The sequence below is a fragment of the Hydra vulgaris genome, chromosome 02, assembly GCF_038396675.1.
Source record: "Hydra vulgaris chromosome 02, alternate assembly HydraT2T_AEP".
Taxonomy (NCBI): Eukaryota; Metazoa; Cnidaria; class Hydrozoa; order Anthoathecata; family Hydridae; genus Hydra; species Hydra vulgaris.
This window is the reverse complement of record NC_088921.1, coordinates 2835799-2848656: the sequence shown is the minus strand read 5'-3', so window position 1 is coordinate 2848656 and position 12858 is coordinate 2835799. Positions and strand designations below refer to the sequence as shown.

Genomic DNA, 12858 nt, shown 5'->3' with positions numbered 1-12858 from the left:
ATAATTCATCTTTCCAAGCTGAACTAGCTTTCTAATATTACTATGGTTTTTTTCTTAAAACCATAGTAGAATTTATTAAAGAAATTAAGAATAATTAAAAAAAATTTATATCAATATTATATTTATGTTAAAACCAATAATATTCAAAAAAAATTTATTATATATAGTATTTATGATTTTGTTCCAATCCTTATCGTTTATTTATTTTCTGATTTTCTAAATTTAATGAACTTATCTGTTTAATGTCACACATGTATCATTAATTTTAAAACTACATTACGTGTGTGACCGAACCTTTTATAAATTTTTTTAGTTATTTTACCACAATATTATAACAAATATTTCTTCATTTTGTTTCTTCAATATTTTTTCCTTGTAACTAAAAAAAAATTCAGAAAAAATATTCTTGTTTGCTCACAAATAAAACTTTTTATTATTTTTTGTTGCATGTGTAATATCACAAAAAAGGGAATTTACTGAAATGTAATATATGAATCGGTGAAAAGAAGAACAGTCCTAGTCCAATATTTTCATTATGAGATAACCAATGTTTAAGTTTTAAACATTTATAGTTTACTATAAATATTTAATTAAAGTTTAATATAACTATTTACATTGGATGCCAGTTATCTTAGCAGGTGTTTACTTCCATTCCCTAAGGACCTGTTTATATAGTGGTTCTTCATAAAAAAAAGTTGTTCCTGCTACAAAAACTAAATAAAATCTTTGGACAAGTACAATTCTTCCTCACAATCAAATTTTTGCAAATTAGGAAATAAAAGAACTGCAAACTTTACGTGAAAAGCTATACTTTATTAAACAAATAAGTATTTGAATTAACAAACAATAGTCATTGCAATAAAAAAAAGTTAATTATCTTCAACCACGCTGCTGGTTGTTTTCCAAGAATTTATATTTTTATTAAACTCAGTTGCGTTTGTGGGTATGTAATATTCCAGTTTTTTAATACCATTCATCTTTTTTTCATTTATTGCAACTAGTTCCTGATAAACTTTTTTGGTGGGCAGTTGTTGCTCAACTTGATTTTTTACAAGTTTTGGAACATTGTCCATCAATTAAGTCATATGTTGTCACATACCCAGACATTGCACTGTCATAAACAAACATTTTATAATCCAATAGAGAAAAGGCACGATCACGTTTGTTGTCTCTGATGGGTTTTGGGGCTTTTTTATAAACAGTAGGCCACCAATCTTTGAAATTTAAAATGTCCTCATGCATGATCTTCATAACCATAAATGGTTTGGAATTTTTTTTGCTACTGACTATCAAATCAATATACTCATCCACAAAGTAGATGCGATCATGCTTTCGTACATTTCTTTTGATATTACCAAAGTCTCTATCACAGGGAAAGAATGAGTGTCCCCGCGTAGGAATATAATGATAAACTTTCTTAAAACACTTTCCAGCTTGAAGAGCTACTAGAAATCGAACAAGGGTCTGGTTTTTATTTTGCCCAGGGCAGCCATCAGAGAAAAGATGAAGTTCTTGAACAGAATCCGGAATTTTTGTAAACATATAGTTCTGTAAAGGTACATACTTCATTTGGGCCTTTTCGGGCCTGTCTTTTGTGATAAACATAATATAGGCCCATATTATTTCCCAGATTGTGAATTTCAAAGGTATTTAATCAAAGCTGACAAAAGTAAAATACCTCTTGAACAGGTATGTGCGGAAGAGAGAGGTTTTTTACGTCTCTAATCTTATAAAATTTATTAGCACGTCTTTTGTGGACCATGAGCTGTGCTGCCGCCACTTTATTAGAATTGTTGTTTAAGTTTTTGTCGCGTATTCTTGATCCAAAGTTCTCACATTCTGAGTACACATCAACTTAAGGAGATCCATATCTGAGATTGTAGTTTTCTTGAAAATACTTTAGGTAGTATTCATACTTAATTTTATTTGTCAGATTGGGGTGTTGCTTTATAAATAAGCTATGCACTGCTTTAATATTTAATCTGCTAGGCAAATATTTCAAAATTTTGGAAGAAAAATGAGATGTTTTTACTGGGAATGACTCAATATGTGCTCTAAGTTTAACAATGAATTTGTTATTGATTTTAGATGGTCTATTGTGGTGCATTTCGTGCCCATCTTTAGCTGACACTCCAGATAAAAGAATATTTGTTAGTCACTGTACTTAAATGTACAATATGGCATGCAAACTCACCAAGGCATGTTTACATACAGAAATGCAATAACTGTTTTTAACAGCAAAATATAAAAAATTAATTGCTCTAGGTTTTGCATTTGCTGTACCAACATCAGTTCTTGGACGGCTTCTGATGACAGGGTTGTGTTCAATTAATCCAAGTAAAAAGGTATCAGAGTCATTTTTACATTTATTGTCATAGAAATTGCAAATAATTGTCTTCCTATCTTCATCAATAAACTTCTTCATACACTGACGTTTACAAACGCAATCTGTTCCAGTAGTTTTAGCTTCTACTAGCTTATCTGACGTGCTAGTATAAGATCTTTTCTGGCGGGCTTGCTTTATTTTTTGTTGTTTCCAGGTTTGAGGATTTGCTAAGTTTTTTCCTTTTATTAGCGATATATTTTCTTCATTGAATGTTGTTTCTAAATCACTCATGATTATTAAACAGAATTTTCCAACAACAGTTCAAAAAATCATTAAATAATTATTTAACTCAAATTAAACAAAACAATAATGTTAATTATTTATCAATTATCTATGTTTGTACTAAACTGACATTTTATAGACTTAGGCGCATTCTGGTGAAAGAATTTATCAAACTTGACTTGGTGCATTATAAAAATTAAGTAGAAAATCAGTACTAGTCCTGGACGAATATTGTTCTTTAACTAGCTTAGATCTAATTTATGGCAAAAAATATTGAAAGAAGATGGACTAGTATTATTTTTGTAGTACATAGAGAGATCAATATAAGTTAAATGAAATTATGAAAAAAGTGCAAATAACAAAAAATGGACTAGTACTATTCTTCATATATGTATATGAAGAATAGTACTAGTCCATTTTTTGTTATTTGTTAATTTAAACAAAAAAAAAATTAGCTTTGAAAATACTTTTTCAAAGCTAATTTTTTTTTTGTTTAAATTATATTAAAATAGTTATGAAAATGATTTTATGTAATTATAACAATATTAAATATTTATTTATATATTAATTTATTTATATATTATTTATTATGATAAATGGAAAGTAATATACAGACATTAAAAATTAAAAAAATTCAAATTTTAGTAACTGAAGATTTTAATATCAATATTTTTCCATACATTATACAAAAACTTCTATATGTATTTTAAAGTGTAAATTTAGTTTATTGTAAAAATATGCAAAAAATAATTGTAGAAAAAGTGTGTTTGAAAAATTAGCTCTCTGGTTTTACTAATTTGAGAACTGCCCCATGACAAAAAAAAACATTTAACTTCTTTCATTTTGCTAATTTGGTTCAGAGGTTTAAATAAATGGGCAACTAAGGTTTTATTTCTGCCCCTTGTATGGAGCTTAACCATAAATGATTACCAACAAAAAGAACAAAAAGAAATCACTAAATAATTTAAAGATATCTAAAGGAGAGTTAAAGGCACTATAATACATACATACATACATAAATAGATACATACATACGTACATATAAATGTACATACATACATACATACATACATACATATATATATATATATATATATATATATATATATATATATATATATATATACATATACATTTTTTGACAATGATTGGCTGGTTATCTCCATAAGCTTACTTCATATGTTGTATCTGGGAGGGTTTTTGAGATTATAAAATCGATTCTTTTTAACAGCTTTATTAAGGTCATCCTTGAAGGCCAACACTATTCTTCATTTCCAGTGACTTCTGGGGTACCTAAAGGTTCTATTGTTGGTCTGTTCGTATTACAGAAATGATAGTATCTAAAAGTTCTATCATTTCTGTAATAGGGGCTCACAGTATCTTGTAAACTTTAACTCCAACAAAATTCAGTTATTTACTGCAAACAACTATTGCAATATTGTTGACATTTCTATATTAATAAATGGCAACCCTCTTACTGAGTTCTCTTCTTTACATCTTCTTGGATTATTGTTAACTATTGACCTTTCATGTAAACTATATACAATCGATTGTTAAATTAGCATCTGCCAAGGTTGCTTCTTTTTATCTTGCTCTCCATTTTCTTACTCCTGATTTTATTCTCAAAGCTTCCTTAATTTCATCTTAATTGATTTAAAATCAATTAAGATGAAATAAAGGAAGCCGAAATTATCTAAAAAGTTTTTATACAGAACTATTTTAACTGTGTTAACCTTTAAGCATACTTAATTAAAAAGAATTTCAGTAAATTCTTTTTAATTAAGTATGCTTAAAGGGGAAGGGGGGGGGGGGAAGAGTAGGAGTAAAAAGTCTTTCACTGATTATATTATTAATCTTTAAAAAATTTAGATCTAGAAACACATTACAGCTTATGACTTAAGTATTTGTGAATAGCCATTGTATATAACGCACTAAAAATCATTTAAAGAATTATTTAAAATTTAAATTTTTTTTTAGTTTCTAATTCAACAAATTATTTTGTACAAAATGTTTAAAATTTTAATAACAATATTTTTGTTTGTTATTTTAATTTTAGTGCCACAGCTTATAAGATATTGTAGGTTTTAGTTTCTAATTTATCATTATCTTTAAAAATGGTTTAGAAAAACTTTTACTAATATGATTGCGTTTTTTTTTTTCATGAGATATTTTACTAATGGTGTGATTAAATTGTATTTAATTTTTAATTTGATTACCTGTATTTTTTTGATATTTATTATTTTAATTAAGTTACAACAATCTCAGCAAAACTAAGTTTTGGTATTAAATATGAAACTAAAAAAAAATATAAAATATGATTCAGCTATTTTAATTGTTACTTTTTTTATTTTTTAGGTTAATCTTTACGAAGCATATGTATGCTATTGAAATGTTAATTAGATTAGAATGAGAGGGCCCAAAAATGGGGGGAATTTAAGTAAGCAGGGGAAAATACATAACTAAACAAAGACTACGAACACATTGAACTAATACAAAAAAACGAAGGTTTAGCTAAATGTTTTTAGTTTAATATGTATATTTTTGTTAAACTTTGTTTGTAAACAAATACCAATTTTGTTAAATTTTTTTTCAATATTAAGTTGTTTATAAAAAAAGATGTACCTTCTGTTTCTACACTGAACACCGTCAAAATTTTATTCAGCAGAACATGCAAAATATTAAAATAATTTGCTTCTGTGACAGTGATTATGATTCTCCATGTCAGAATAATATTTTATTTTCAGTTGAGACTTTGTAAACATTTTAAATTGCAGTGAATAATTTTTATAATAATCAACAATAATCGCTGAATTAGGGGGTATCTAATAAGTACTTACAACAAATTTGTAAAAATTTAAAAACTTGAAAATCACTTTTTTACTGTGTATGTTCTTAATTGATATGTCCTTATCTGTTAATTTTTTTTTATTTGAAAGATCTTATTTTAACAAAAGGAAACATTCTTTTATTGTTGTTGTTGTTTGTTGTTATAATTTTAATTTTATAATCTCATGATGGTAGAGTTACTTTTCATATTTAACTGGAAATATTTTAAATTTAGTTGTTATTTTATTTAGTTTACTTTGGTGCTCTACCAACGATCATAAGTTTAGTTTATCTACTGTTAAAATATGGTTTTAACTTCGTAAACTTTAATTATTTAAACTATACTATGTTGATCATTAGCTAATAGTTTAAAAAGAAATTAGTTTGTCGCAATAAAGGTAAGAATAATTTTATTTTTTGGTAAAATTTCAATAAATTTGTTTGCACTGATAGCTTTTATGTTTTTGTTATATTGTGTAATCGACTTTACAACAATTGTCTTCCTTTGAGATTTTGACTGTTTTTAACACCTCTGGAAAAAACATCAGCAACAGGTAAATTGGTTTGTAGTGTTAATATGTTTTGAATTCTTTTATCATGTGATAATTTTTTATCTTTTTTATTTTCGATATATCTTACAATGCTTTTTTAGCATATTGCAGAAAAAATCAAGGGCACACTTCTCATAAGATGTGGGCTTAATTTAAGGGCAAAAGGTTCCCCTTCCCCCCCTTCTTTTGTTTTCTAATATAGAGTGTGGATCCTGTAGAAAGTAAAGTATAAGGAGAGAAAGCGATGAGAAAAAAAGATGCTGCATCTATAATTAGTATATTTGTAGTTGGTTAATCTACCAATTAATAATACAAATATAGTTTCAATTTTTTTTTTGTAAATATATACTTTTCTTTATCTATTTTGTTTTGTTATTATGTATAAATATATTGATTTCCAGTTAATACATGTGGTGTATTTTTTCCTTTTGTTTATTCAATTACTTTTTTAGATTATTCAGATAAGGTGCTTGTTTGATATAGACATACAAATGAAAACTATTGAAAACTGTTATGTTTTCTTAGTCAAGTCAGGTTATCCTGCTACTGGTAACAAGTTACCCAGTACCATCTGCTTCATGTCCTGCTGCCTTGTAGGATACGCCTTTTTAGGCAAAGGCTCTGAGATGCCAACTCTGACTTAAAACACCCCCTGCTTGGGGCTCTTGATTGAGTAAAGGATAGAGATGGTGTCTTGATAAAAATACTCATCTTGGGCAGATGTTAAATGCAACTGTCTTGTAGAAGGCCTCCTAGGCAAAGACTTAAGGGGTAAACAGATTCTACCTGTTGAACAGCTTCGCACCCCTTCTTCATCTATTAGGCTGGCGCAAATGTATTTTTAATACATTGTTTCCAGTTTAGGGTGTTGAATGCTGGATCTTCTTGAATTAATGCGTGGGTTTTGCTAGTCTCTCTGTTTTTATGACTAGCAACTCATTCTATTATCTCCTAATGAGGGTACAGCTTTAAAACTCAGTTTTATGGTTCTGAGGCCGGCTGGTAGTCAGGTTTCCTGAACTCTGTGGAAGCTCTTAGAGAGGCTGATTCAATCAACAGCTGAAAAACATCAAAGTATTAACAGTGCCATGGTGTGCAACACGGCGGCCACATTTGGAGCCCTATGTTATGGCTTAGGGTTTATTAATAGTAATGAGGCAATTGCTTGGGATATTAAACAGTGTTCTGAGTCACAAAAACTATAAAACACAAACAACATCATCATCACCAAGTTTTTAAACCTATCAATCACTAATATTTGTGGTCTTTGAAGTAACTTTTCTTCTGTTGAGTCTTATCTCTTGCAAAGTTCACCAGACCTACTTGCTCTTTGTGAGATTAATTTGAGTTCAGTTGTTTCATCTTGTGATCTTAGTGTTGATAGTTATCTTCCTTTAAATCCTAAAGATACCAATAGTCACATGCTTGGCCTAGGCATTTACATTTGTAAGAATTCACCCAAACTATTTTTTCACGCGCTTTCGTTTAACACCATTTCACTCTATTGCCTTTCTCTTTGTTCTATATTGCTCTCCTTCATTCCAAGACTGCACTCTTTTTGATGTTATTTCTGATCATATTGAAAAAGCCCTCTCTCTTTATCTATCAGCTAATATAGTTGTTGTCGGTGACTTTAATGCTCACCACTCTGAATTGTTTGGCTCTAGTGTCAGTGACTCTGCAGGCTTTAAAGCCCACAACTTTTGCCTTTTGACTTATGTCTTGTTTCTGATCAATGTTAGTGCTCAGTTTCTCCACATTCACCCTTAGTTGCTTCTGATCACAGTTTGATCTCACTAAAACTAATAACTCATTCTTCAACATCACCTGAATCCCCCTATTATCGTATCTCTTACAACTACAGTAAAGCTGACTGGGATTCTTTCCGTGATTTTCTCCGTGATGGCCCTTGGGTAGAAATCTTTTGTCTTCCTGTCGACAAATGTGCTTCTTACATAACTTCGTGGATTCAGGCTGGCATGGAATCTTTTGTTCCCTCTTGACGATTCCAGGTCAAGCCTCACTCTCCCCCATGGTTTTCTCACACTGTGCTACTGCGATTGCCAATCGAAACCATTACTTCCATATTTATCAGCAAAACAATTCTCCAGAAAACAGACATCTGTTTATTACAGCAAGAAACCATTGTAAAAAGGTTTTGTCAAACGCCAAAGCCCGCTATTCTCAGGTCATAAAATCTCGCGTCTCATCTCAAAAATTAGGCTCTCGTGACTTCTGGGGAATCTTTAATAGTATCAACAATAAGGACAAATCTCTAATTCCACCTCTCTTGTATGGTTCAGACTTTGTCACCTCACCTAAAGACAAAGTTTGCTAAAATCTTTTCCTCGACGGACAGCACTCTTCTTCTTATTCTGTAACTTTACGGGTTCCTCAAGGTTCTATCCTAAGCCCTCTACTCTTTTTAATTTACATCAACGATCTTCCAGATATTCTCACATCAAAGGTGTCATTGTTTGCTGATGACACTACCATTTATTCTTGACATGATAAGATAATTTAAATATAATTTAGATTTTCCTATATTTATGAACGGTGTTGTACTCGATGAGTCATCTACTCTTCATCTTCTAGGATTAACTCTTACTTCTAATCTTTCTTGGAAACCATATATCAAATCAGTTGCAAAATTAGCATCTGCTAAGGTTGCATCTCTTAATTTCCCGGCCTTGTATAGAATACTGTTGCCATATCTGGGGCGGATCTTCTAATGATGCCCTTTCTCTTTTAGACAAGGTGCAAAAACGCATTGTAAACATAGTTGGACCTGCTCTTGCAGCCAACCTACAACCATTATCACATCGTTGTAATGTTGCTTCTTTTTCTCTTTTCTACAAATACTATAATGGGCACTGCTCTAAAGAGCTAGCGTCTCTTGTGCCATCTACTAAAATTCATTCTTGTGTTACTCGTCATTCAATTAAGTCTCATCCTTTTTCTGTAACTGTTCCTAAGTGCTCCAAAAACGCTTATTCATCTAGTTTTTTTCCTCGAACATCAGCTCTTTGGAATTCGCTTCCTTCATCTTGTTTTCCTGATTTAAATAATTTGCAATCCTTTGAGTCGTCCGTCAATCATTATCTTGCTCTACAATCTTCATCTTTTCTCTTTCAGTAACTTCCAACTTTAATTAGTGGCTGCTTGCAGTCTTGTTGGAAGGGAAGATGTTTAAAAAAAAAATAATAAAAAATAAATGTGTAAATAAAAATATCTTTAATTTTACAAAGCTATTAGGCACTATTTTTAAACAACAATCCATAATGATTCGTATTTTATCTATGTGAATGAAAGTTAATGTAAATATCGAACATGGAAACTTGGAGTTATGTAAATTTTTAAAAACTATATCATATTTTACAAATTTGCTTTTGCTTGAAAATTTCATTGCGGCAATATCTCCTTAATTTTGATTTATAGCAATTGTATGCCGTTTTATAAAAAAATAATAAGTCTTTAAACATGTTTTTTTAAACAGTGTTAAAAGATGATATTTTAGCATGATAAAGTGGTTGAAGAGCTTTGCGTGGGTTCAAATCCTTTCGTTTACACACTTAACAAACAAAAGGGAGAAAGTTTTTTAAAAAGGTTTTTAAAACTTCTAAAAAGGATATGTCATGATAGAGATACTTAAGTTATTAATATGCTTAGTAATTAGTTAAGACTGTGCATTAAAAAAATTTTACATGCAAACTTTATTTTTCTTTAAAATTAACTAGGCTAGGGTCCTAATAAGATGCAGATGGTCTGATAAAAAATTAGTAGAAACTTATTGAAAAAAAAAATTGGCTCAATCCCAATTTTTTTTTTTTCTTTTTTTAGACGTTATAAAGAATTGAACATTATTTGTTAACTCAAACAAAGATTTGTAAATCTTGCTCTTTTATAAAAATTTTTAAAATAAAGTGAAATTATTAAAATGGCCAGTGTGGAATAGACAATAACCAGTATTATAGGGTCATGTACGTCCATTATTTCCCATATTTAAATTGTCTAATTTTTTTTTAAACTTTTTATACCAATGGTAATTAAGACATTTCAAGTGGGTATTCTAATTATTATTTAGACTGGTACTATTATCCAATGCGTTGATATATAGCGATTCATGCAATGCTTACCAAAACATTAAAATTACATATAAAAGAATTTTTTTTTTTTCAAACCTTAAAAAAGTAATTAAAACAGTTTAGTTTGTCAATATGTCAGGCCTTCCCAGGAGAGGCGTGCGGTCGGTCGCTTTGAGTGACCACGCATATATATATATATTTTTTGAGAGTTTGGCCACGGTTTTTTAGCATATATTAATGACGCATTTTTAAAAAGGCGCTGAAAAAACCTAACTAAATTGTCGTATTATTTTATTATTTTTATTCATAATTTATTCCTATTATTAATATAAAAATATGAACATAAAAATGAAATATATATATTTATACTTATTTAAAAAATTTTTTTTTTTCTTATTACAATTTTTTTTTTTTTATGTCTAGTAAACATTAAAAAAAAAATTTATTTATTTATATTTATTTTTTATTTATTTATATTATAATTATTTATAATATATTTTTAGGTGTTGATTTTTTCAGCAACGATATTTGAGACAAGTCGAAAAAATAAACAGAAAATGTGACCGAAAACTTTTTTAATCAATTTCGAAAAATATGCTCTGCCGACGCGGGATGCGAACCCGGGTCTCCGCGGCGCTATGTAATGTCTTAACCGAATGAGCTACACGCTCATATCCTTATCAAGAACCTTGTAGATAATAATTCTTCTAGAACTTAGAAGTTATTTTTTGTAGAAAGACATACTTGTGCGAAAAAATTTAAAATAGAAAAAAAAAATATGTAAAATAAAAAAAAAAAAAAAATTTGTTATAAGAAAAAAAAATTCAAAAAAAAAATATATATATATTATTTTTATGTTATTATTTCTTTATTAATGAAAAGAATAAATTATTAAAAAAATTACAAAATAATACAACGAATTTAATTTGATTTTTTCAGCGCCTTTTTAAAAATGCGTTATTTTTAATATATGCTAAAAAAGCGTGGCCGAGGTATCCAAAAAAAAAAAAATATCCGTGTTCACTCAAGGCGTGCGACCGCACGCCTCTCCTGGGAAGGCCTGATATGTATATAGTTATTTTTTTACAGCTTACTAAAAAGTATTGAAGTACGCAATAAGTATAGAAAAGGTCGGTATGAAATAGATGTACCAAGACACATATATACGTATATAGACATTTATATGTATATATATATATATAAATATCTATATATATATATATATAAATATATATATATATATATATATATATATATATATATATATATATACGTATACATACATACATACATACATACATACATACATATATATATATATATATATATATATATATGTATATATATATATATATATATATATATATATATATATATATATATATATATATATATCAATATTCCCTCGAAATATCGTAAAAATAAATATATTTTAAACACATAGAAATTAATCTGTAATAAGAACTTTTATTTTAAAATATTTATACAAATAAAATCTATTGAAGATGTCAATATTTAATATATATATATATATATATATATATATATATATATATATATATATATATATATATATATATATATATATATATATATATATATATATATATATATATATATATATATATATATAAATTAGTAAAAACACTTATCTAACTTTTGTTTTCTTCTTAGAAAACAAAAATTAGATAAGTGTTTTTACTAATTTATTGCTCTGTTCTTTAAGAACATTGAGCACTCTGTTTGTAGAATACAATATGTATATATATAATTGAGATATGTTAAATGGATATATATTTTAAAATAATAATAAAATTTATTATTATTAATACTAATATTACTATTTTTATTATTATTATTACAATTATTTGTATTATTATTATTATAACAACAAAATAAAAATGCTTTTATCAAGAATCAAAGGCTTGCATTTAAAAACATGCAAGACAAAGTAACGAAGTATTATTTATTTAGGAGAGGAAGATCCTTCTTCTTCAAAAGTCCTTTTCTCTTAGAGAGTTTATTAATAAAGTTCGTAATAGCACAAATGGAGTAATCTCTGTAATTGATATACTTTTTTAAATGCTTTAACTAATATTCTGCAGCATTATGTTTTACCCTAAAGTTTTTACTTTTAAAAATGTAATTGTCTGTAAAAAAAAAATAGTAATAATAATTTGAAATCAAAAAAATAATTACTTGCAAACTCCTCTAATTTTATTATTAAATCCATTCTCTCCATGCTCCTTAAAGCAGTTTTTAATTTATCCAGCGATGGGGTCTCATTCATTTGAATCCATGTAGCTAACATTTCATATGCTTTTGCACAAATTTTAACATTGTCTTGATCAATCATGTCTAAATAGTTGTCTTTAATATTTAACCTTCGCCCAAGAGTTTTCCAATCCACTCCAACACTATCGCTAAATTTTAACTTAAACTCTTGGCTATGAAGAATAGTTTCGCCATTCGTTAGAAATAAATTATCGTGACCCATTAAATTCATTCTAAAAAAAAATTATAAATAATATATGAATTATATAAATTATATAAATACATATATGTATTTATGTAACGAATTGCTATCCTACTTTTGTTACATTGATTTAAAAAACATTATCAGAAAAAAAAAAATTAAAAAAGCAAAAAATAATGAATGCAAATAACTTATATACTAACTAAACAATAACTTAAGGAAGAAAATAATAAGTTGATTTTATAGAAAACGTTTTTAGTAAATTTTTTTGCTGAAGTCAAAATATGTTAAAACTGTTGAGTTTTGCATATT

At 27.8% G+C, this 12858-nt stretch overlaps 1 protein-coding gene across 1 annotated transcript in view; it reads right to left on the bottom strand.

Annotated features, from left to right (window-relative positions):
• Positions 1-12573, bottom strand: part of LOC105848542 (uncharacterized) — a 67240-nt gene extending 54667 nt beyond the window's left edge. The window contains exon 1 of the mRNA XM_065789964.1: positions 12270-12573. Coding sequence (XP_065646036.1) covers positions 12270-12567 — 298 coding nt within the window. The 5' untranslated portion in view covers positions 12568-12573. The remainder of the gene's footprint in view (positions 1-12269) is intronic.
• Positions 12574-12858: the final 285 nt, after the last annotated feature.